General features: G+C 49.1%; 1 protein-coding gene across 1 annotated transcript in view; it reads left to right on the top strand.

Moving 5' to 3' along the window:
* The first annotated feature begins 7,121 nt into the window (after positions 1-7,121).
* C9H13orf42 (chromosome 9 C13orf42 homolog) overlaps positions 7,122-24,196 on the top strand; it is a 41,180-nt gene continuing 24,105 nt past the window's right edge. Inside the window, exon 1 of the mRNA XM_051832228.3 lies at positions 7,122-7,582. Coding sequence (XP_051688188.2) covers positions 7,169-7,582 — 414 coding nt within the window. The 5' untranslated portion in view covers positions 7,122-7,168. The remainder of the gene's footprint in view (positions 7,583-24,196) is intronic.

Genomic DNA, 24,196 nt, shown 5'->3' with positions numbered 1-24,196 from the left:
TAGCTTCCCAGGCACATTAACAGGGAGCTGGATTGAAAATGGAGCAGCCAGGATTTTAACTGGTGTTCATATGGGATGCTGGCATCTGAGGCAACAGCTTAACTCACTGGGCTACAACACTGGCACCCAGATACCTATTTTTATGACCACAAAATTGTTGACTCATTTATTTGACATTTTTTTTTTGAGAGGTAAGAGTCACACGCACACACACACACACCCACCCACAGAGCGAGCGAGTGAGAGAGCACGAGCGAGCTACAGTGCTGCTATCTACTGGTTAACCCCCTCAAATAGCAGTCTAGCTTAGGCTAGACAAGGCCAGAGCCAGGAGCTGACAACTGACTCCAGGTCTCCTATGTGGGAGGCAAGAACCCAATTACTTTAATCATCACTGCTGCCTACCACGGTCTGCATTAGCAGAAAACTGGAATCAGCAACTGGCTTTGGGCATTGAACCCAGGCACTATGATATGGGTCGTAGGTGGCTTTACCACTAGACTCCTGCTCCCAACACATATTTAGTAAGCACCTGCTCTGTACCTAGAAAGGCAGTGTGGAGACAGCAGCGAGCAAGAGACGCAGAAGTTCCTGCCCAGGTGGAGCTTATTAGAATGTAGTGAGCACCCCAGGATCCAGGAGCATGGCTTCTGGGGAGCAAACCCCAGCTCTTCCATGTAGTAGACAGGGGAGCCCGGGTACAGAACTTAAGCTGTATGTTCCTAAAAGTCCACATCTCTGAAATGGGGATAATGATCATTCTTTTTTATTTTTTTAAGATGTATTTATTTGAAAGAATTACAGAGAGGGAGAGAGAGAAAGACTTTCCACCCGTTGGTTCATTCCCCAAATGGCTGCAGCTGCCATGGGCTGGGCCAGGCCCCATCCAGAAGCCAGGAGCTTCTTCCTGGTCTCCCACGTGGGTACAGGGGCCCAAGCACTTGAGCCGTCCTCCACTGCTTTTTCCGCTGCATTAGCAGGGAGCTGGATTGGAAGTGGAGCAGCCGGGACTCGCATCAGTGTCCATATAGGATGCTGGTGCTGCAGACCGTTGCTTAACCTGCTGCACCACAGCACTGGCCCGTTTAATGGTCATTCTTTTTTAAAAAAAATTTATTTATTTAAGAGGTAGAGTTATGGACAGTGAGAGGGAGAGGCAGAGAGGACGGTGCTCCATCCTCTGATTCATTCCCCAGGTAAAGTTGTAGGAGTGAGATGACACCAGCATGTACCCGAGTCAGTAGCTGCGAATGTTAACGGCGGTCATTACTGTAATTTCCACATTTATATTTATGTTACACTTACACTATTAATGGTAGCAGCTAGTATTCAGCAGACATGTCCCGGGTGCCTGGAAGTCACTGTGGACGTCGATGCTCTGACCCTGGCGCTCCGTTAGGAAGCAGCAGCTAAGCTTGCTTGAGAGCAGTCCTCTGGCTTGGCTGCTGAGGGGGCGACGGCGACGATGATAACTTCTCAGGTTCCCTGGCTGCTTTGTGAAGTTCTGGGGAGTATATATCTTTTTTAATTGTGGAAAAATTTCCCAGCATAAAATTTCCCAGGGTTGAGCATGCCGTTCAGCGACACTGAGGGCTTTCACCTGTGGTGCCGCCACGGCCACCCTGTCTCCAGGACTCTCTTCAGCATCTGCCGTGGAAACTCTGTCCCCACTCAGCAGCAGCTCCCCTTGCTGCGTCCTCAGGCCTCCACTTTCTGTCCCTCGGCTCCCCTAATACCGCACGTAAGTGGGTCACACTGCATCCGTCCTTTTTTGCATCTGGCTGATTTCCCTTAGCCTCGTGCCTTCCAGGTTCACCCATGTGGCAGCCTGGGTCCGAATTTCCTTTCCTTCCAGGGCCAAGCACTACACCCCTGGGTGGAGAGATCACAGCCAGTCTTTCTGTTGATCATCATGTAAGCGATGTTTATCCCTGTGAAAATAATTAAGAATAAGTTTCAGTCCCTACATTTGTCTAAGCATTTTATGATCCACTCCTAATTATCTACATTTCTTTTATATTTTGGAAAAATGAGACCTATTTCTACAGTGATTTATGATTCATTTTGGGCAGTGGGATCTATTTTGCCATTACTCTTAGCTGAATGCACTTAGGAAAATAAACCAAGATATATAATACACCTCATGTCAAACATTAAAGATTTGGAGATTTTTTTTTTTAAAAGATTTATTTGAAAGATTAAGAGAGAGACAGAGAGAGATCTCCCATCTGCTTGTTTGCTCCCCAAATGGCCACAACAGCCAGGGCTGAGCCAGGCTGAAACAAGGAGCCAGAAACTCCATCCAAGTCTTCCACGTGGGTGCCAGGGGCCCAGCACTTGGTTGATCTTCTGCTGCCTTCCCAGGCACATTAGTAGGAAACTGAACTGTGAAGTGGAGCAGCTGGAACTCGAGCCGGCACCCCAATGTGGGTGCAGGTGGCTTGACCTGCTGTGCCACAACACTGCCCCCTGGAGTGTATTCTACAAAAGAAAAATGTGCTTGCTGGCTGCCTTCCAGTGACGGCCTTCCCCTCCCATCTGCGCAGTCTGTGGGTGGCCCCATGGCCCATGCCTTCTTGTGTTCACAATATTTATTTTTTTAAAGATTTATTTATTTGAAAGAGTTACAGAGAGGCAGATGGGGAGGGGTGTCTTCTCTCCGCTGGTCCACTCCTCAACTGGCTGCAGTGGCTGAAGCTTTGCCGATCCGAAGCTGGGACCCTGGAGCTTCTTCCGGGTCTCCCACATCAGCAAAGGGGCCTGAGGACTTGTGCCATCTTCTACTGCTTTCCTAGGTGCATCAGCAGGGAGCTGGATCAGAAGTGGAGCAGCCGGGACTTGAACCAGAGCCCTTATAGGATGCTGGCACTGCAGGCGGTGGCTTTACCCACTACACCACAGTGCCAGCCCCTAGTGCTCACACTCTTGTATAGTCCCCTCACCTTAATCTGCTGATCCTATGATTGACTAAATCGACAGATGTGGCAGAAGGATCATGATACTGACCCTCACTTCAGCCCGAAGGCCCAGGGCTTTCTGCCTTTGCACAGAGGGAAGCCATAAGTGGCCATGTGAGAGTTCCAGCCACACTCTGGAGAAACCTTGTAGAGACAGAGGGTCTGGGCCATCCCAGCAAAGCCCAGCCCCAGCCAGCCCACCACTGAACACAGCCATAGGAGTGCTACTTCTAAATTGCGGATTTATGAACAAATATGATTGTTTTAAACCAATAAGTCTCAGGATGGGCTGTACATAGTAAGAGACACGGGTCTCTAGCTGTTCTAGAATCTTGTGGCGCTCCCACTTCAGGTTTCCAAATGGAATGTTCTCACAATGCCATTGGCCATATCATCTTCTATTCTACGTTCTTGGCCAGTAAAGCTTACTACACACTGCTGTGAGAACTGCGCACACCAGGGCACCCACCAAGGAAGTCAGTGGGGACAACTTGTCTGGCCTTTACCCAGGGAAGGCACTGTTCTAAGTCTAGTGATGATGTCTTAGGGGCTCCCGGAACTCTGATAAAAGGTCCTTTGTGAAATCAAATCCAAAATGGTAGTCCTTGCCCTGAAGACTCCTCTGCCACCACCGTCTCCCCTCCTCTCTGCCTTTCTCAACCCAGTCTCTCATCACCAGTCTCATCCCCAGCTTGGCTTGGTCACCTCCCACTGTTAGCTGAGCCCACTCCACCTTCCCACCTGCAGCTTTGTGGATGATGCTGTCACGGGGGCGGGTCTTCTAGAGGAGGGTGTGAGTTCTGCCACCAACTCTGTGTGTGCTCAGGCACCGGGACTTTGCCAGTCTCATCCACTCGGAGGGGCTAATGCTTGCTCTCAGGTGCATTTTTAGGAATCCCTAAGCAGGGCCGGCGGCTAAGCAGCAGGTGTTCTGCTTTCTGTCGTCATGTGTCCAGAGCCAAGCCCAGGAGGCTGCGAGCTGCTCTGCCCGCTGAGGGGGCTGGGCCTCACCCACAAAGGCCTATTTTCATTTCTCTTGGTCAGAGATCCAGAGCCCAGAGCACTGCTGTGCGAGCCAGGGAAGCCGGTCTCCAGGGACCTTGCTTTCCCTTGCAATCCACAGCAAACCCAAAAGCGACATGTTCCAGTGCACTGTGCAAGTGCATCACTGTGACATGGGATACACGTTGTCGCTCTCTGTAATCTTACCCTTCATTCAATATTCAGCACAATGATTCGATCCCCTCCTTTTCTCAGCCTCTCCCTGCTTCCTCCTCTGCTCTTCTGGCCTACCTCTTGCCCCCCAAGCCTCCCCTGCCTTCTGGGAGGTGGTGACTGACTTTCCTGTTGGGGACACAGCCACAGGGCTTTCTATATGTGAGGTTAGGAGCGAAGGTTCTGATGGTTTTCTGCAACCCAAGATTCTTTAGGAAGTATGGTTGCAGCCTGGCGGGATGGAAGGAGCCACGTCCCTGGGATGTGGGGCCCACCGAGACGCCCCCAGGCTGCCCCACAATGCTAAGCAATGCTCCCAAACTGTAGGAAGAGGTGATGGCTCCATGCCAGAAAGGGGTGGGAGGCCTGGTCCTGAGCCCTGTATGCAGGTGGGCTGTTCATGGTTGGGGGACCCCATTTGCATCTTGGGGAGACCTCACATTTCCAGGGCACTGGGCAAAACGGGCTATTTCTAAGCCAGCTGCTGTTAAGGCTGGCCTGCTTGAGTCTGTGAGCTCCACTAACAGGGAGGGATGAGAGGCCTCCTGGATTAGGTGTGGCTGCATCCAAAGCATTTGCCTAGGATAATAGTTTGTCAACTCTATGTCAGTTCTGCAAATTAGAACTAGTAAAAATGATATTTTATATTATTATAAAGGAATCATAAAGTTATCTACTTGAAAGGCAGGCTGAGAGAGAGAGAGAGAGAGAATTTGTCTATCTGCTGTTTACTCCCCAAATGGCTACAACAGCTGGGGCTGGGCCAGGCCAGAGCTCAGAGCCCGGAACTCCATCTGGATCTCTTGCATGGCTGGCAGAGGCCCAAGCACTGGAGCCAGCATGTTGAGTCAGGCTGCATTAGCAGGAAGCCAGATTGGAAGCAGAGCCAGAGCTAGATCTGGCACTCTGATACGGGTGCAGAAGTCCCAGTGGTGGCTTAGCCAGCAGAGCCTCAGTGCCCATCCCTGTCAGAGCTACTTTTGATTGCGCACATTTGCCATATGATGCATTCCATCTATGTTATCTGTATGTGTACTACATGATGTTTTAATATATACAGCTAAGTGCTTACTCTAGCCAAGCAAATCAACACATCCATTATCTCAGCAAGGTTATTCCTCTTTTGTTTTTTTGTAAGAGTGAGAATGGAGAACTGGGGAGATGTAGGTCAGAGGATATATCATCTCATTAACTCGTTACAGCACCCCTGCGAAGTAGGTGGAAGCTACTTGTGATGAGGCAAATGGGATATGGCAAGCACTCCACATTATCTCATTTAATGATCACAGCCCTATGAAGTCGGTAGGCTCTGGTAGATGAGGGATCCGAAGCTCAGAGAGTTTCAATAACTTTTCTAGGTTGGCTGGTGGCTGAGCTGTGTGGTTCAGGCCCAAGCGAAGCCCAAGTTCATGTCCTTTCCTACCTCCCTGCCCTGGGCTGGCTCCTGGGCCCAAGTGTCACTGCGGGAAGACCAGGCTCACCTGGGTGCATGTGGAGGCTCGAGCACCCTCTTCTCCACCTGCTGCCATGGCTGCTCTTGGCTGGCATCGCAGAAGGGCCACAGCTGCTCCCCTGGGCTTCCGCCCCGTGCGTTTAAGCACTTCTAGAAGAAAGCAAAGTCTGTTACACTGAGTCGCTTCACACGCACTGTCTGTCAAGCCTCGAGGCTCTGATACCACCACAAAGCGCAGGCGTGGTCCATACATGGCATAGAGCACGCAGCCCACTGCAGGGCTGGCGGCCAGGGTCCGAGACGGGGCTGGGGGTGGGATAGGACGCAGGCTGCTCCTGCTTCCTGCGCAGGCAGAGCCCTCCAGCAAGCGAGCAGAGAGAGATGCACGCGGTTTAGCGCTTGCTGGGCATCTGTGACGTTCTCAGAGCCCACTGTGAGGCCGCCGGCTGGTTTCACACCCATTTCTGACAGCTGAGCCAGGAGAAAACCTCAGTAGGGTACAACAGGCACAGTCACCATTCTGGGTGAATTGTTTTCCGCTGGCAGAGGTAACCAGTAGTTTTGTAAAGAGAAGGCTCTCTCTCCCCCCAGTCACCACAGAAGTGACCACCAGGTGAGGGTGGCCTCAGGGGGGACCGGCAAGGGGGAGACGAGAGCCGGCGGCTGCTGGTGACTGCTGTTGAACGCCCCGTCCCTCGGCATTCCCCAGTGCTCTGCCAGCTGACGTCACGATCCTTTTCTCAGTCTGGTTTTAACCGGTCTAAGCTCAGATGTGTTCAGTCTCAAGCAGGTGGCTGCCCTTCAACTCACTGCTGCTTTTGTGAAAAAAAGCCGCAGGTCCCGACACCTGAATCCTGCCGCCTGCACAATGGGCTGCTATCTGGTGACGCCCGTGAGGTCCCCTTACTGCAGGCGAGCTCCCGCAGCACGCTCCGCTCGGGTGCCTGCTGCCAGCCTGGCTTATCAGGAGATTTGCAAGCCCCTGCCAAGGGCCCCGGCTGCGGCCACGCTGCTCATCTCAGGGCTCTGGATTTTACGCTGAGCAACGCCCGTCTGAGGGCTGAGGGGTGTCCCTGCCATCACTGTGTCCGCTCTCATGTTGGGACCCAGAGGACGGAGGACTCGGTCAAGGTGGAAATGTAAATGTCCACACCAAGATCAGGTCAGCAGAGTGAGGCCACGCCCAGAGTTGGAAAAGGAAATGGGAAGAAAATAAGGGGGCGGGCAACGTGGCGTTCCGTTTTCCTCCGTGGACCTGGGGCTCTCCGTGGGTGGGCACGGGAGGTGTTGGCATCACATGGCCAGCAGGCCAACCTGCGCTCTTGCTGTTAGTTCGCTCATAGCACGCTGCCTCTGTCGTCAGCTTGTTCATGGCATCCTCATGAGAGACCTGCAGGTGCCACACCTGACTGAGCCGGGACCCCGGAGAGCAGAGGCTCCTGGACGGCAGATGGCGTGAGGCCTGCCTGCCGCCGCCTCCACCCTTGCCTAGATCAAGTGGCCCAGGCAGCTGGAAGGTGCCCACTGCCGGAAACTGAGCACCATGCTCAGAAAGATCCACTCGCTCTTCAACTCCAGCCCGCAGAGGAAGGCGGCGGCTGAGGGGCCCTGCTACGACGGCACCAGCCCCGCCGTGAGGCTGATCCGAAGCAGCTCCATGTATGTGGTCGGGGACCACGGGGAGAAATTCAGCGAGTCCTTAAAAAAACACAAAAGCACCAGCAGCGTGGACACGAGCCTGCATTGCCTGCAGCAGGAGGAGGACCGCGCGTGGATGCCCTCGGGCACCCAGGCCTGCCTGCAGTACCTGCAGGAGCTGCTGGCTTTGCGTAAGAAGTACCTCAGCAGCCTCAGCGACCTGAAGCCCCACCGCGCCCAGGGTCTCTCCTCGCCCTCCTCCAAGTCCTCCACGGGAGGCAAGAAGGCCTTCGCCCAGTCAGCCGCCAAAGACTTGAAGGTGAGCGCAGCTGAGCCGGAGCTTCCGTGCGGGAGCGCCCCGAGGCTTGCACGCCCGCTGGGAAATTGCTCCCCACCCGTGCACAGCGTGGTTCACGGGGTGCACGCTGAGCAGTGGCCCGGGTGGTCCCCAGAGACTCCATCACCGCCTCCCCAGGCCTCCCAGGCTCCGCGGCAGGGGAAGTGAGGACGGAGTCTGCAGAGCAGCCGGCGGGGAGGGTGTGGGCTTGGGAGTCAGAGCTTGCATCCTGCGTCTGCCACTTACTCTCGTCTTTATAGATGAGCTAACAGGGCTTCCAGGGCATTTGGATGACCACAAATAATTTCTCAGTAATTTTTAAAAAGTATGATTATGATCCCATACGAAAATCCCCATTGAAAAGTAAAATCTTCATATACACTAAATGATTTCATGTATCTAGGTGCTTAGCTCCATTTGAGGCTGGAAACGGGAGGATTCTCTCCAGCTGTGCCTTGGACCCAGGCATCCAGCGGCTTAGGGACAGCCAGAGAGAGCGTCTGTGCTGGATGTGACCGATGGCTTTGCTGGACGCTGGACGCCTCCAGCCAGTCACGAGCAGGAGATTGGTGAACGTGGGTGTCTTGGGTCATTTATATCACAGTGTATGTCGTCCTTCTTCGGGCATTCCAATAATGCCAGGGCAGAAGGCGGGAGAACTCCTTCTCAATCATAGAAGAGTAAACGGAGGCTCAGCGCCGCCCCACCCCCATTCTGGTCACCTGATCCTGGTTAGGAGCTCCCAATTCATTTGATGGCTCGTCCCTTCATTTCCTTTATTTTCTGGTTTCAGGCCTGCGGTTTGAGGCCGTTTTGCTGTCTTTGCCCATCTGTCAGTCATTTCCCTGGTGATGAGGCTGGGCAGTGTTCGGGGCAGCCTGTCTCCCGCTTCCTTGCTATCCCCACAGCGCCCCGTGGGCTGTGCCATGGCCATTAATGTTGCATGACTGATTGGCCTGCTGTCAAATCGCTAAGGCTTGGCCTAACCTGGGGGGGGGGTTCAACTGGCTGTGTGTTACCCCAGTGGGAATCATTTAAATGACTATTTCCACTGCACACGTGTGTCAGTTTGGCATACTAGCCACACAAAAGGGTCCTGGGATCCTGGTGCAGGGCCGTGGCCAGCTGTGGATTTGTGGGCCAGTCACCACCCTCCCTTGGAGCCCCTCTCAGGACAGAGAGCGTAAGGGCTCTGGCCACCCTTCCAGATTGGCTATTCTGGGGTTCTGGGCTCCGTTTAGATTTCTTCTAGCCCCCACTTGCAGCCCCTAACTCCCTTCCCGGGTGAGTGGTCTCAGGGTTGAGGGCGGGGACAGGAGCAGAGCAATCAGCCCTAGCCCTGCCGAATGGCTGTGAGGAGGACGCAACTGTGATGCAACACAGGCGCCCAGCTTCATCTGTGGGAGATTGGTTCCGGGACCCTAAGGATACCAAAATCCGCCATGCTCAAGTCTCCTGTCTAAAAATGGTGTGGGATTTGCGTGTAACCTACATGATCCTCCTGTGTACTTTACATCGTCTCTGGATTACTTTACAACACCTCATATACTGTGCATGCGATCTAGTTGGTTTTCTTGTAACATGTATGATTTCATTCATACAAAATTATTGAATTGACAAAATTATAGTAATGGAGATAGCTTAGTGGTTCCTGTGGGTTAAGGAGGGGTTGGGTATAGGACATGAGTGTGACCACAAAATAGTTGTTTTGTTGTTTGGGGAATAATAACAAGAAAAAAGGTCTGTATACATCCATCTATATGCAATTTAATTTGCAAAACGTTTTTGATCTGTGGTGGGTTGAATCCACAGACACAGACACCATGGTTACAGGGGCCAATTGTGTATGGTTTTCTTGGGACATGCCTTTCACTGTAGTATAATCAGGAAAGAACCTTGAGACAACATTGATGTCAATAACATCAAGGCTTGCATTTTATCTCTGTTCCTTACCAGCTGTGTGTCTTTGTCAAGAAAAGTTGACCTCTCTGGGCCTCCATAGCCATAGCATAGAAACAGAAATGATAATATCCTTGTGAGGAGTCAGCAAGATGCTGCAGGTGAGAGCACCTGGCACATCCTGGGCACTCCTGAAGGTGAGGTGCAGGAGGCTCTTAGCAACGCTTAGGCAGTTTCCTCTTCCTACAGAAGTTAGGGGAGAACTTGGCACAGGTGCTTTCCTAACGCCCTTGGAGAGAGCTCGGCCCTGCTGACACCTTGATTCCAGACATCTGGCCTCTATAAAGCTGCGAGACAATCTCTCCTGTGGCTCTCGGGCTCCCAGTTCATGGCGCTTTGTTATGGCAGCCCACAGAAACAGCACAGCCAGCCATCTGTAGAATGAGCCCCCTTCTCCCCCGAAGTGAGTCCAAACTCGCCTCTGTTCTAGCATTCATCACAGCCAGCTGGGCTCTGCTCAGGGGTGTGCCTCCCCCAGTGACATGGGTGCGCTTGAGGTTTCTTTGTCTTGATTCTATCTCTGGAGCATTGCAGAGAATACCATTGGTCTCGTGTGAATGCTTTCTGGATGTCCTTTGTGCCTTAGGTTAAGGGAAAGCAGGTCTGCATGTTAACTGTGACTCCAGGGCCTTGCTCCCTTCCTCCCAATACTGGCTCTGCCCACAGAACCTCAGGCCTCTTGTCTGTTCCTCTCTTGCCGGAAGAGGGTTTGATAGAACACTCCCAAAACTGGTTGGAGGAATTGCTATAGAACCCCTAAAACTGGGTCTGCTCACCCAATGCTCAGCAAGCCAATTAGTGACACCTCAGTGGTGGAAGGAAGCAGGTATATGGGCCAGGTATTGTGTCATCGCGGGTTCAGCCAGGGCCTGGGATGCCTGCATTCCCATATTGGAGTGCCTGGGATTGTGTCCCATTGCCACTTCTGATCTGGCTTTCTGCCAGCACATCTGAGAAGCAGCAGATGATGGCCCAAATACTTGTGTTCCTGCCACTCACGTGGGAGACCAAGATGGAGTTCCTGGTGACCGGCTTTGGCCTGGCCCAGCTCCAGCTGTTGTGGCCATTTTTGGGAGTGAATCTACAGATGGAAAATCTCTCTCTCTGTGTCTCTCTCTACCTCTCCCTCTTTATATCACTTTCCTTTCAAATAAATAAATAAAAGTTTAAAAGAAGAAAATAGTTGTTTATTGCAAGGACAGAGCAAGGAGTCAGGCAGTTATTGCTTAATTCCCAGACTCCCTGAGGGATGGGGTAAAACTTCCTACAGGTTGAAGCTGGGGCAGAGGGGGTGTGTTCAGCTCATGTCCATGGCCCTGTTTGGTGTGCAGTGCTCAGGGCCCTCCTTCGATTGGTCAAGGATATTGTGTTCGTTAGGGAATTTTGGTGACAGCAAAGTGAGCTCCACATTCAATCTGGATGTGCCTGCTGGTGGGAGTTACCTTTTGCTTGGCACCTGGGGTTCCTGGAAAAGAAATCCCTCAAGACAAGACCCAACATCAAGATATTATCGACAGGGAGATAAATGATGACTCAGTCTTGTGCTCAGGGACCCCTGCAGAGCTGTCTACACAACTCTCTCAATTCAGTGAGTGGATTTGAGTAAGAAAGGGATTTGTGATCGTAAAAGCAGGGCAAGGAAACTTTAGGCTAAGGGAAGGCAGCTGGCGATGAGGGGGGCCTATGTATGACTTGATGGTGTTCTAGCTTCTGCATCAAAGACACTGTACAGGGGCATGGTTTCTGTAGTGGCTTTTAACCCATTTTGGTTAAGAGCAACAGCACGCGGAGACGCAATTTTCCCAGCACCATTTGTTGAAGAGATTGTCTTTTCTCCAGATTGATTTTAGCTCGTTTGTCAAAGATTAGTTGGTTGTGCATGCATGAATCCACACATTTCTGGGGTTTTTATTCTGTTCCTTTGGTCTGTATGTGTATCTTTGTGCCAGTACCAGGCGGTTTTGATTATAACTGCCCTGTAGTATGTCTTGAAGTCTGGTATTGTGATGCCTCTGGCTTTGTTTGTTTGTTTGTTTTTGTTTAAGATTGCTTTAGCTACTTGGAGTCTCTTGTATTTCCATATGAGTTTTAGCATCATTTTTTTCTAGATCTGAGAAAGTCCTTGATATTTTGATTGGAATCCCATGAATCTGTAAGTTGCTTTGGGTAATATGGACATTTCAATGATATTAATTCTTCCAATCCACGAACATGGAAGATTTTTTCCATTTTTTTTTGGTACCTTTTTCTATTTCTCTCTTTAATGTTTCATAGTTTTCATTGTAGAGATCTTTCTGTTAGTAAAAACTAAGAAAAGATCCACAGCAGTAAGAAATATATTGTAGATACTGACCTCATTTACCAAACCTACAACAAAACCCAAAGTTTCATGAACTAGACTTATTCTTATTCCTTGCTCGGCACAGTGATATTTTCTGAGAGTTTTCTATGCTGTTTTATTTGTTATTTTCTTAAATGTTGATCATAACACACTAACTTGATTTCATAAACTCAATGCCCTGGAATAAAGCATTTTAATTGGCTCCACTGAAATGCAAATACGTCTGGGATATGAAATACCAGGGAGTCAAATGGTCTACCCAGCCCCTGGAGCTATGCTGGACCTGGAAGGGGACCATGTGGATGGCTGGGAGGAGGAGTGTGAACCTGGGATGGGTATGGGAAGCCCCAAGAACCCCACATGGTGGGGGTCCTGGCCAGACCCTGTGAAAATCTGCTCCTCCCTCAGAATAGAAGGTCATTACAATAATGAACGAAACATACTTTTTACACTATTTTACAATCAGAACAACAAAAGTCCATATGTGAAGACTTTTGTGTTAGTATTAGGCATAAGCTGTGGTTTGAGAATCATTCTTTGCATGTTCAAATTCCAGAATTTCCGAGGTAGACGTGGCATTTGGCCTAGTAGTTAAGAAATCTGCATCCCCAAGGTCGGCGCCATGGTTCAATAGGCTAATACTCTGCCTTGTGGCGCCAGCACACCGGTTTCTAGTCCCGGTCGGGGTGCCAGATTCTGTCCCGGTTGCCCCTCTTCCAGGCCAGCTCTCTGCTGTGGCCCGGGAGTGCAGTGGAGGATGGCCCAAGTGCTTGGGCCCTGCACCCGCATGGGAGACCAGGATAAGCACCTGGCTCCTGCCATCAGATCAGCGTGGTGCGCTGGCTGTGGCAGCCATTGGAGGGTGAACCAACGGCAAAAGGAAGACCTTTCTCTCTGTCTCTCTCTCTCACTGTCCACTCTGCCTGTCAAAAACAACAACGACAACAATAAAAAAGAAATCTGTATCCCCTAGGAATGCCTGGGTTTGAGTCCTGCCTCTGCTTCCTCCTAATGCAGACCGTGGGGGGATGTGATAAGAGCTCAAGTAGCTGGGTCCCTGCCACTCATATGGGGGACCTGGAGTGGGTTTCCAGTGCCTGTGTCTTTAATTTGGCCCAACCCTGGCTGTTGTAGGCATGTGAGGAGTGAACCAGTGGATGGAAGATCTCTGTCTTTCTCTGTCTCTGTATCTCTGCCTTTCAAATAAAAAACGAATTTTTAAATGCTGGAATTTCCAACTCAAGGTATAATGTATATGGCAGAAGGACAGCACACTTGAAATGGGTCCTGTCCTGAAATGTAGACTCCAAACCTGTAGGGCAAGGCCACCCTTACTTCTGCCAGTGAAGAGAAGCAATGATGCTCTTCTTCACATCCACTTCCTTAGCTCCTGTGCCACAGACCAGGCATAATCAGGACCAACCACCAGAGATTCCCAACTTGTAATCATTCTCCAAACCTGATATGCAGACACCAGCCCCACACTGCAGATGAGAAGACTGGGGCTCTGAGACATTAAGTAGTTTGTGTAAGGCTGTGGACCTGATACAGGGAGAGACAGGATTTAAGCCCAATCTTTCATACTAGAATGCATGCTATTGTCAGTGTATCAATATCACTGTCTGACTGGAAAACCCAATTTGAGCTGGTATAGTGTACAAGAGTCAGGAGTGTACAGCACAGGACGCAGGGAGGAGGCTGTTTTACTCTGCGTGCCTGCACCAGGGAGGTACTTACTTCCTACTCCTCGAGGACTCTGTGGTAGGGCAGTTTCCCCAACATGGGCTGCATGGTCTATGTGCTCTTTGTCTAGGAGAAGCCAGGTTGAAAGGAACTAACCAGAGGGTGTGGTTAAAGCTATCTCTTCTTCACAATCCATGCATAATATTTCCCTCCATCTCAACGCTTTATCTACTCCATGACTATCTCTGATTGTATTTCTTTTTTTAAAATTTTTATTATTTTTTTTATTTGACAGATAGAGTTAGACAGTGAGAGAGAGAGACAGAAAGAAAGGTCTTCTTTCCGTTGGCTCACCCCCCCAAAATGGCCACCACGGCTGGAACTGTGCTGATCAGAAGCCAGGAGCCAGTTGCTTCTTCCTGGTCTCCCATGCGGGTACAGGGGCCCAAGGACCTGGGCCATCCTCCACTGCCCTCCTGGGCCACAGCAGAGAGCTGGAGCAGAAGAGGAGCAGCCAGGACTAGAACCCGGTGCCCATATGGGATGCCGGCGCTGCAGGCAGAGGATTAACCAAGTGAGCCACGGCGCTGGCCCCATGATTGTATTTCTTACTCTTGACCTCCACAGCACTGAAATATTGAGTCTATGCCACCTGCCTTTGCACTTCTCAGCACACACTAAGAAAAGAGCTGAGGAAACAGGGCAAGAACACCCATGGGACCTTCATCATGGATAGGTCATAGGTCCTCAGATAATTTCAGCAAAAATCCTCCAGATCTGCCAAGTCATTCTTAAAAGTCTCTGAGATGAGACACTCACCAGAATAAACTACAGCAAAATTTAAAAAATTTGGGAGGGGAAAGCAGCCACAGAAAATTAAAACCACTCAAAAGAATATGCAGATCATCTGGGCTAATTCAGCTGCTAGAGATGAAAGTTTGATTGGACTTTTCTTTGCTAGAAGCTAAAGTGAAGAGAGCTGGATGCATTTCCAAATTCTGATGATCTGAGAACAATTTTGGTTGCTTAGGTCATGTGGTATTTTTACCTCCAGCTTTGAATTCCAATATTTCTGATCTAGCAGGTGATATAGGGAGCCTTGTGTGATGTGTAGGGTAGTGCTGTCAATGCTATCTTAGTCACAGTTCATTAATACATGAGTGCTCTTCATCCATTGAGAGGTTTATTGAACACATGCTGCATGTCGGGAACTATTTTAGATGCCTGTGAACAAGACAACATCTGTGTCCTCCTGGAGGAATCATTCTGTATGGGGAGCAAGCCAGGAGCCAGGAGCTCAACCCAAGCTTCCCACATGGGTGGCAGGAACCCGATTACATGAATCATCACTGCTGCCTTCCAGCGTCTGCATTAGCAGGAAGGTGGAATGGGTAGCAGAACCAGGACATGGACTCAGGCATTCCAAAATGGGATGTGGGTATCGCAGGCATCACCTTAACTTCCAGGCCAAATGTTGTACCCACCCTGGAAAATACAGCATTTGAGCCTCTGAACAATAATTCTCAAACTTTAGCTTATGCCCAATACTAACACAAAAATCCTCAGATATGGACTTTTATTGGAAGGGTGTTTGTCCTTTGATGTCTGTATCACTTCATTGAACTTAAGATTTTCAAGGTTCATCTGTGCTATAGCAGGTATCAGAATTTCCTTCCTCAGTTTGATCATCTAGGTTTTGTTTTCTGATGGGATGTGAAGAGGAAAAATTAGAGAGAGTATTCTCTGACTCTGATCAGTGTGTTCATTGTCATCTGGGTGCTCACTGAGGACAGTTCCCATCATGGACAGGTGCACGTGAACTTTTAGGGATACATGAACAGGTACATAGCTAGGATCCCACTCAAATGGGCCTGGCCTGGGTAGACCACAGAGAAGAGTCCCAGGGAGTCTGGCTAAGAACCAGGGCTGGCCGGGGAGGCTGTTTGGGGTTGGCCATGGGGCATTGTGGAACCTTAAAGGCCCCATGCATCCCAGATGGTTTGGGTTGGACATTTTCCAAGGCCAAGGTTACTAGTCACTCACCACAGTCAGAAGAAACCTCATGGATTCTCTCTTGAGTCACCTAGTACTGGATATGTTGTATTCCTGATGTGTCTGCCTGGATGAACTAGCTGCAAAATATCCACCCTTTCCTGCCTGTGATGAAAGAAACCCACCTGCCATAAGAATGACTAAAAAAAAAAAAAAACAATTGAATTCTGGAGAATGCCTGTCCAAAGTGATTTATTTTTATTTAAAATAGTTTTATTCTGACAACAGTTAGCTTTCAGAATCAATTTTCTGTTGAGGCCACTCAGTCTTGGTTCATAAAATAAGGCATGTCAAGAGCAAATAGAAGGCCCATTATTCTCTGTGACAGGAGGGGCTGAATCCAATTCCTCTGAAGATTCCAATCCATCCGTATATAAAAGGCAAGTGGGCTGGGAAGCAGGTTCTGGTCCTGTTTTACAATGCTGGGAATGATTTTTTCAGATTTGCCGGGGATACTTTTTCAAACACAATGATATTAAAATGCAGATTTTCTGTAGGCATCAGTTACCAAGAGGAGGGCGGGAGCCTCTATCAGTTGGCTGATATCAGATTTGCAGAGTTGAAAGGCAGTGAAAATTCAATCTCGCTGCAAAGAATATTCCATTATGCTTGGCAGAGCTTTCCACAAGATGGCAGACAGAATCAGAGTGATTGATAGCCGTGCATGTGGCTCCTGCAGCACCTCTCTGCCAAGCCACAGACATGCCATCACAGTCCCCAGTCTATCCTTCAAGCGCTAGCTGTTTGTTCTGCCTAAAAACAGTACTTCCTCCTCCATCCCTCAAACCCCTCCCCAATGCCCATTCACCTAATTTCTTGTCCTTTGTGTCAGCAGAGAAAGCTTCTCTAGGATGCCTTTAAAAAAAAGATTTATTTCTTTGAATGGGAAAGTTACAGACAGAGAGGTCTTCCATCCACTGGTTCACTCCCCAGATAGTCGCAATGGTCGGGACTGGGCTGATCAGGAGCCAAGAGCTTTCTCCAGGTCTCCCACAAGAGTACAGGGGCCCAAGCACTTGGGCCATGCTCTGCGGCCTTCCCAGGCCATTAGCAGGGAGCTGGATCAGAAGAGGAGCAGCTGGGACATGAACCTCTATAGGATACGGCACCGCAGGTGGAAGCTTAACCTACTACACCATGGTGCTGGCCCCTAGGATGCCTTTTTTCTGTCTGGGCTCTCAGCACAACTACTGTAGTTTTCTGTGCTTTTGCTTCCCTCTGCCACTGACTATAAGCTCGCAGAGGGAAGCTGCAAGTCTTCTTGAGCTCTTTAATTCCAATGCTTCACACATTTCCAGGCACAGAGTAGATGCTCAACAAACCAGTATCCTCAGAAACTCCAGCTGTACTTTGAGAAGGAAAGTGTCAAAGTTTGATGGAAGATCTGAAGAGTCCTGGGTGCCGTTGATGGTTAGAGATTTGCCTTTTGTTTTAATGGAATAGGCTAGAGTTTGAATATTCATATGGAATTGTATCTGAATGCAGATGCTCTGTGACTCATTTTTTTTTTAAAGATTTATCTTATTTATTTGAAAAGCAGAGTTACAGAGAGAGGAGAGACAGAGAGATTCTCTGTCTACTGATTCACTCCCCAAATGGCTGCAACAGCCAGGGCTGGGCCAGGCCAAAGCCAGAAGCCAGGAGCTTCATCCAAATCTCCCACATGGGTGCAGGTGTCCAAGCATGTGGGCCATCTTCCGCTGCTTTCCCAGGCATATTAGCAGAAGCTGGATCGGAAGAGGAGCAGCCAGGATTCCAACCGGCGCTCCAGCGTGGGCTGCCAGCGTCACAAGCAGCAGCTTGTGTATAGCTGCTGTACTACCACGCTTGTGCTAATGCAGCCGCAGCCAGTAGAACCACACAGGGGGGTTGAGGTTCTTTGGAAGAGCACAGAATAATTCCAGAATGTCGGCAGTGGCAAACATCCTACAACCTGTGTCCTGGTCGTGAACTGGCAGTGAGCAGCTCTCCAAAGGGGCATCCCATACTGAGGAGTGGTATTTGCCAAAGTCATTGCACTAGGCTGTTGTAGGGCCACAGAGAGTACAACACAGTGTGCTCTGGTGGACCTGTCCACACAAAGCAAAACATAAGCCTGCAAAGGACAGGCCTGCTGCAAGCAGAGAGGGCCCCATGGAGGAGGTGACCTGGGAGCTCAACCTCCCAGGAGGTGGGAAGAATTGCCATGTGGAAGAGGCAGGAGAGGGCTGGAGGCTTTTGGGGAGGGGTAGTCTTGGTGTGGGGTGCAGTTCGAATGTCTCTCTTCCTCACCCTCTGAGGATTATGACTCGAAGTTCATTCAGCGGAATTCAGGTCCCCTGAAGGCCCACGCTGGCAGAGCCCTCCAGTATACACAGCGCAGGCGAAGCCAGGCAATAGGCTGAGAGGAAATGCAGAAAAATGCCCACGCCCGCTCTCAGGGACGGCTGAATGAAAAGGAGAAACATAGTGGGGTTTGGTTTGGAAAAAGGCAGAGGATTCCATCTGGGAGGAGTAATTGGAGAGCCAGGCCGGATATGGGTGGGAGTGACCAGAGGCTCGGAAAATGATAACCCTGAGGTTGCGCCCCAAAGGTTAAACGTGAAAGGCAAGCTGGTGTGGAGCTGGCAATGCAGCGCGGGTGCTGTGAGGGTGGCTTCCTTCTCCTGGGGCTGGCGCATGGCTGACCGCAAGCAGACAAGCACCCGCAAGCGTCAGGCTGGGCGAGCTGCGACAGGAGGCAGCTGCTTCCTGTCTGACCTTTTCAAAGGTGTAACTCAAACATTTTGCACTAGAATAAGGTCAAGACTGGGGGCTTGGGGAAGCAATCCACTTTTGCTTGGAGCTGTGGGAGGGAGGACCGTGTTGGCTCCCATCCAGGGGTAACTGGAGTCAGGTTGTGCACAACCATCGCTTTGTAGAGTTTCCTGCGATGTCAGCCTTAGCCTGAGCCCTGAGCCTCTGTCGATGCTGCTAGAGGAATCACCAAGAATGTAGGTCAGGAGGCTCCATGGAAACTGTGGGAAGGCAGCAAAGCTCCCATCAAGCCAGGACTTGGAAACGCCAGCCCCGACTGTAGCTGAGCTTTGTAACATAGAAAATCATCACGAAATCCATCTGCCGAGGGGTAACATTGTGCTTTATAAAGGATAGTGGAAGCACATTAACCAAACGCCACTTAGCCGACTTGCCAGACCAGTGGACACTGACCATTCTCTCTAAATCATGCCCACGGTGAGCTGGTCGCCTACAAGGAGAAGTCTCTTCCAAATGAGTGCTCTCTTACATGCTTATATTTCAAAAGGAAGTGATGAAAAAATAAACACAACCCTGAAGAAAGAGGAAGGGGCTGGTGTGGAAATGAGTTCTCTCTTGAATATTAGCTATAGTTTTGGCTTTGGATCTACCCATATTGTTATATACTTTCAAAGCATTAAATCAAAAAGGGAGAAAGGAGGCGCTGGTGTTGTGGTGTGGCCAGGTAAGCTGCCACCTGCAGCGCCGGTATCCCATATGGGTGCCAGCACAAGTCCCAGCTGCTCCACTTCTAATCCAGCTCCCTGCTAATGGGCCTTGGAAAGCAGCAGAAGATGGCCCAAGTGCTTGGGCCCCTGCACCCATATGGGAAACCAGATGAAGCTCCTGGATCCTGGCTTTGGCCTGGCCTAGCCCTGGCCATTGTGGCCGTTCAGGGAGAGAGCCAGAGGATGGAAGATATCTCTCTCTGTAACTCTGCCTTTCAAATAAATGGATAAATCTTAAAACAAAACAAACAAAACCAGAGAGAGAAAGCAATTCTTAAACTTGCAAACCAACTAAAGCATATGAGCTTAGCTGATTACCAAGTCTACAGCATAATCGCATAGAAAAGAGTTATTTCAAGAGACTTTAAAGCAGACGTTTGTTTGTATGTGCCAATAACAAAGCACACACACACACACACACACAAATCTCAAATTGCATCACTGGTCTTCTGTTAGTAATGTTGTGCTGTCGTTTTGAAACTATTATGCAGTATATTATACAGAAGGCCAAAGTACATAAATAATTTTGTTAATTTCACATGGAACCAAGATATTCAGTGTGAAAGAGACACAAATCTCAATGAAATAAGTTGAATACAAAGCCTGTGATATTTAAAATGATTTGCAGAGACTGTTGGTTTCTGTTCAGGAGAGCAGGAAGGGAGCAGGAAACCAGATAAACGGAACAACAGAAACCTGATCAACTGCAAGTTCAGGACGGGCTCGAAACTACCGGAGAGCTGAGGTCTCTGGGGAAACCAAGTGGCCCAAAATCTAAGGGGAGAGAGGCCCCTGCAGGGAGGCAGGGCACGTGCATCTACTTAGGGCATACTCAGACACTGGCAAGAGGACTCCACCCAGAACGGTTAACAGGTTAACAAGTCATGGGGGCTCTGTGTGAATGGGGAGTCGCTGAAGGCTGCAGATACTGGTGGAGCTCACACTGGTGTTCCATAAGCCTCAGCTGGTGCTCAGTGGCGGAGTCCTGAGAAAGTGTCCCTTACAGTGCAGGGGGGCGGATGGCTGCTGCCCAGGGAAGTTCATTTGGTGTTGCCAGATTGTTCTTCCTTCTCTCTCCCTGGAACAAGCATTTTGGTGATTTCTTAGGCATACTGATCCCAGAACTACACTGGGAGAAGAGCAAGGACACTGACAAGGCCGCATCCTCAGGGACACGGTGCTTGCCTAAGACTGGGGTCTACTCAGAATAACTGTGACCGCCCTCCTGCCTCTTACCAGCATGCTAACAGTGAAAGGCAGTGGACTGTGGCCAAGAGAGGGGCAGGTCATGGAGAGAAAACCCCTCCCGAGGGCAACACAAAGAGAAGACATAAGGCTGAGGATGCAGTAGACATCAAGGAGAAACTCTGGGAAATTAGCCTCCACTTGAAACTCAAGAAATTTCTAGAGAAAGATGAAATGTAGGGGCCAGCATTATGGTGCAGTGTGGGTTAAGTCACGGCTCATGATGCCAGCATCCCATAGCAGAGTGCTGACTCAAGACCCTGCTGCTCTGCTTCCAATCCTACTTCTTGCTGATGTGCCTTGGAAGGCAGCAGATGATGACCCAACTACTTGAGCCCCTGCCACTCATGTGGGAGACTGGAGTGGAGTTCCTGTCTCCCAGCTTCAGCTGGACCCGACTGTAGCTTTTATGGCCATTTGGGGAATGAAACAGTAGGTAGATCTCTCTCTCTCTCTCTCTTTCTCTCTTTCTCTCTTTCTCTGTCTCTCTCTCTCTCTCTCTCTCTCTGGTACCCCTCTTTCTGTCATTCTGCCTTTCAAATAAATAAAAATTGTTTTAAGAAGTCTGTAGGACGGCGCCATGGCTCAATAGGCTAATCCTCCGCCTGCGGCGCTGGCACACTGGGTTCGAGTCCCATCCGGGGAGCCGGATTCTGTCCCGGTTGCCCCTCTTCCTGTCCAGCTCTCTGCTGTGGCCCGGGAGTGCAGTGGAGATGGCCCAAGTCCTGGGGCCCTGCACCCCATGGGAGAACAGGAGAAGCACCTGGCTCCTGGCTTCAGATCAGCGCAGTGCGCAGGCCGCAGCACATCGGCCGCGGCGGCCTTTGGGGGGTGAACCAACGGCAAAGGAAGACCTTTCTCTCTGTCTCTCTCACTGTCTAACTCTGCCTGTCCAAAAATAAATAAATAAAAAAGAAGTCTGTGATGCACTTAGAATAATCATAGCAACAACAGACTGAAATCTCAGCTAAAGTTCAATCTAGATTGATTAAAAGGCAGACTCAAGGTTTATCCAAGGCAAAGGCCATTTTCAGGCATAAAAACTCCAGTCTCTACTGATCTGCACAAAATATCTAGTGATTAGTCATGTGAAAAATCAAGCAAAAAACCAATGTAGTTCTAAGAAACAAAGTAACCAATAGAACCAGACTCAGGTATGATATAGATATTAGAATCACTGGGCAAGAAATTGAAAAAAAAAAAAACACAATCTATGATTGTTAAAAGCTCCAGTGAGAAAGGTGGAAAACACCTAAGATCAAATGGAGACCTTTAACTGAAAGATGAGAAGTATAAGAAATAATACTAGGAAGAGACTAGAAATGAACAGCACAGTAACAGAGATGAGGAATCCCTTTGATGATGCTTTGCTTGGAGACCACCCCTCCCCCTGAAGTTCTTGTTATCTCGATGCAACAGCGTTGGGAAGTGGGGCCTAGCTGTAAGGGTAGAGTCCTTATGAATGGATTCGTGCCCTTATAACAGGAATGGACTGACTGTGCAGAGGTTTGGTCTACTTTTCTCTGTATGCACTCAGTTCTTCATGTGAGCTGAGTTGAGTTGAAGCAAAACAAGGCCCTCACTGGCACCATGCTCTTGAACTTCCCAGCCTCCAGAACTGTGAACCAAACTAAGCCTCTTTATGAATTCTTTATGAATTACCCAGTCTCAGATATTCTGTTAGGGCAACAGAAAACAGGCTAAAACAGAAGGACTCAAGAGGAGGCTTGATACAGCCAAGGAAAGAATCAGCAAACTTGAAGATGGGTGAAAAGAAATCATGAAAACTTGCATACAATGACAATAGGGTGAAAAATAGAACACAGCGTCCCAGAACAGTGGGCCAGCATGTGTAACATAAGTGACATTTAAGTTCCAGAGAAGAAGAAAGAGAGAAGAGGGCAGGAAAAATATACGAGGAAACGATGATTAAGAATATCCATCTCCAAAAGACCTGTATTATAATAAATATTACAGGATGCTTTTCAGTAGAAAAAAAATGTGTTCCAGGTAGAAACATATATCCACACAAAGAAACAAAGTAAAAGGTATAAAATTGGTGGGTTTTACTTACTTTTTTTAAAAAAGATTTTATTTATTTATTTGAGAGGTAGAGTTACAGACAGTGAGAGGGAGAGACAGAGAGAAAGGTCTTCCTTCCATTGGTTCACTCCCCAGATGGCCACAGTGGGCCAGAGCTGCGCCAATCCGAAGCCTGGAGCCCGGAGCTTCTTCCGGGTCTCCCACGTGGGTACAGGGACCCAAGCACGTGGGCCATCTTCTACTGCTTTCTCAGGCCACAGCAGAGAGCTGGATTGGAAGTGGAGCAGCTGGGTCTGGAACTGGTACCCATATGGGATGCCTGCACTTCAAGCCAGGGCATTAACCTGCTGGGCCATAACGCCGGCCCCAAGGATTTCACTTACTTTTAATTTTATATTTTAATTTCTCTAAAATATAAATGATCTTCTAAAGGAAAAAAGTAGTAATGTATGCTTATAGCATAATTTAAAGTAAAATGTATTACAGGAAGAATAAAAAGAATGGGACAGAGGGATTGTGAATACACTTTCAAAATTTGAATTTCAAATATCCATATGAATGCAATACTTTTTTCTTTCTAAAAAATTAATATTTCCTAGTTATTTCCACTGAAAAGTTTGCAGCAATGAAACCACTAACATCATACGAGGGTACTTCAAGAAGTTCATGAAAAAATGTAATTAAAGTCTTTGTTCTGATGAAAACCATTTTTGAAATTTATGCATAGTTTTCTTATAATACGTATTTTCCATGAATTTTTTGAAGACCTCATATATATTATTGTGTCTAAATATTTTCCACTAAAAACCAAGGCTCCTTGGGAGAAATAATGGGATTCAGATTTGGAGTAGGAAATGGATGAGATGAACATGGACTGTGTTGTTCTGGCTGAAAACTTTGAAGTTCTCAGTGATGCTATGTTATGTCAAAGGTATCCAGGATCATGAGGCTGGTGCTGTGGCGCAGTGGGTTAACGCCCTGGCCTGAAAGGCCGGCATCCCATATGGGTGCCGGTTCAAGACCCGGCTGCTCTACTTCCTGTCTAGCTCTCTGCTTTAGCCTGGGAAAACAGTAGAAGATGGCCCAAGTCCTTGGGCCCCTGCACCCACGTGAGAGACCCAGAAGAAGCTCCTGGCTCCAGGCTCCAGATCAGCGCAGCTCTGGCCGTTTGCGGCCAACTGGGGAGAGAACCATCAGATGGAAGACTCTCTCTCTCTCTTTCCCTCTCTCTCTCTCTGCATCTCCTCTCTCTGTGTAACTCTGACTTTCAAGTAAAATAAATAAATCTTTTTTTTTTTTAAAGGGTACCCAGGATCCAGCTTTAAAAGGGTTCTTGCTGCCGGTGCCACAGCCTAATAGGCAAATCCTCTGCCTGAGGCACCGGCACTCTGGGTTCTAGTCCCGGTTGGGGCGCCGGTTCTGTCCCGGTTGCTCCTCTTCCAGTCCAGCTCTCTGCTGTGGCCTGGGGATGCAGTGGAGGATGGCCCAAGTGCTTGGGCCCTGCACCCCATGGGAGACCAGGAGGAAACACCTGGTTCCTGGCTTCAGGTCAGCGCAGTGGACCAGCCGTAGCGGCCATTTTGGGGGTGAACCAATGGAAGGAAGACCTTTCTCTCTGTCTCTCTCTCTCACTGTCTAACTCTGCCTGTCAAAAAAAAAAAAAAAAAAAAAAAAAAAGAGAGAGAGATATAAAAGGGTTCTTGCTGTCAAAAAAAAAAAAAAAAGGAGGGGGAAGGAATAATTTGAGCTTCAAAAAGGATAATTACAACT

Source organism: Oryctolagus cuniculus, chromosome 9 (genome assembly GCF_051225735.1).
Source record: "Oryctolagus cuniculus isolate XC-2025 breed Fujian yellow rabbit chromosome 9, ASM5122573v1, whole genome shotgun sequence".
Taxonomy (NCBI): domain Eukaryota; kingdom Metazoa; phylum Chordata; class Mammalia; order Lagomorpha; family Leporidae; genus Oryctolagus; species Oryctolagus cuniculus.
The sequence above is the reverse complement of the archived record's forward strand: the minus strand, read 5'-3'. Positions and strand labels throughout refer to the sequence as shown.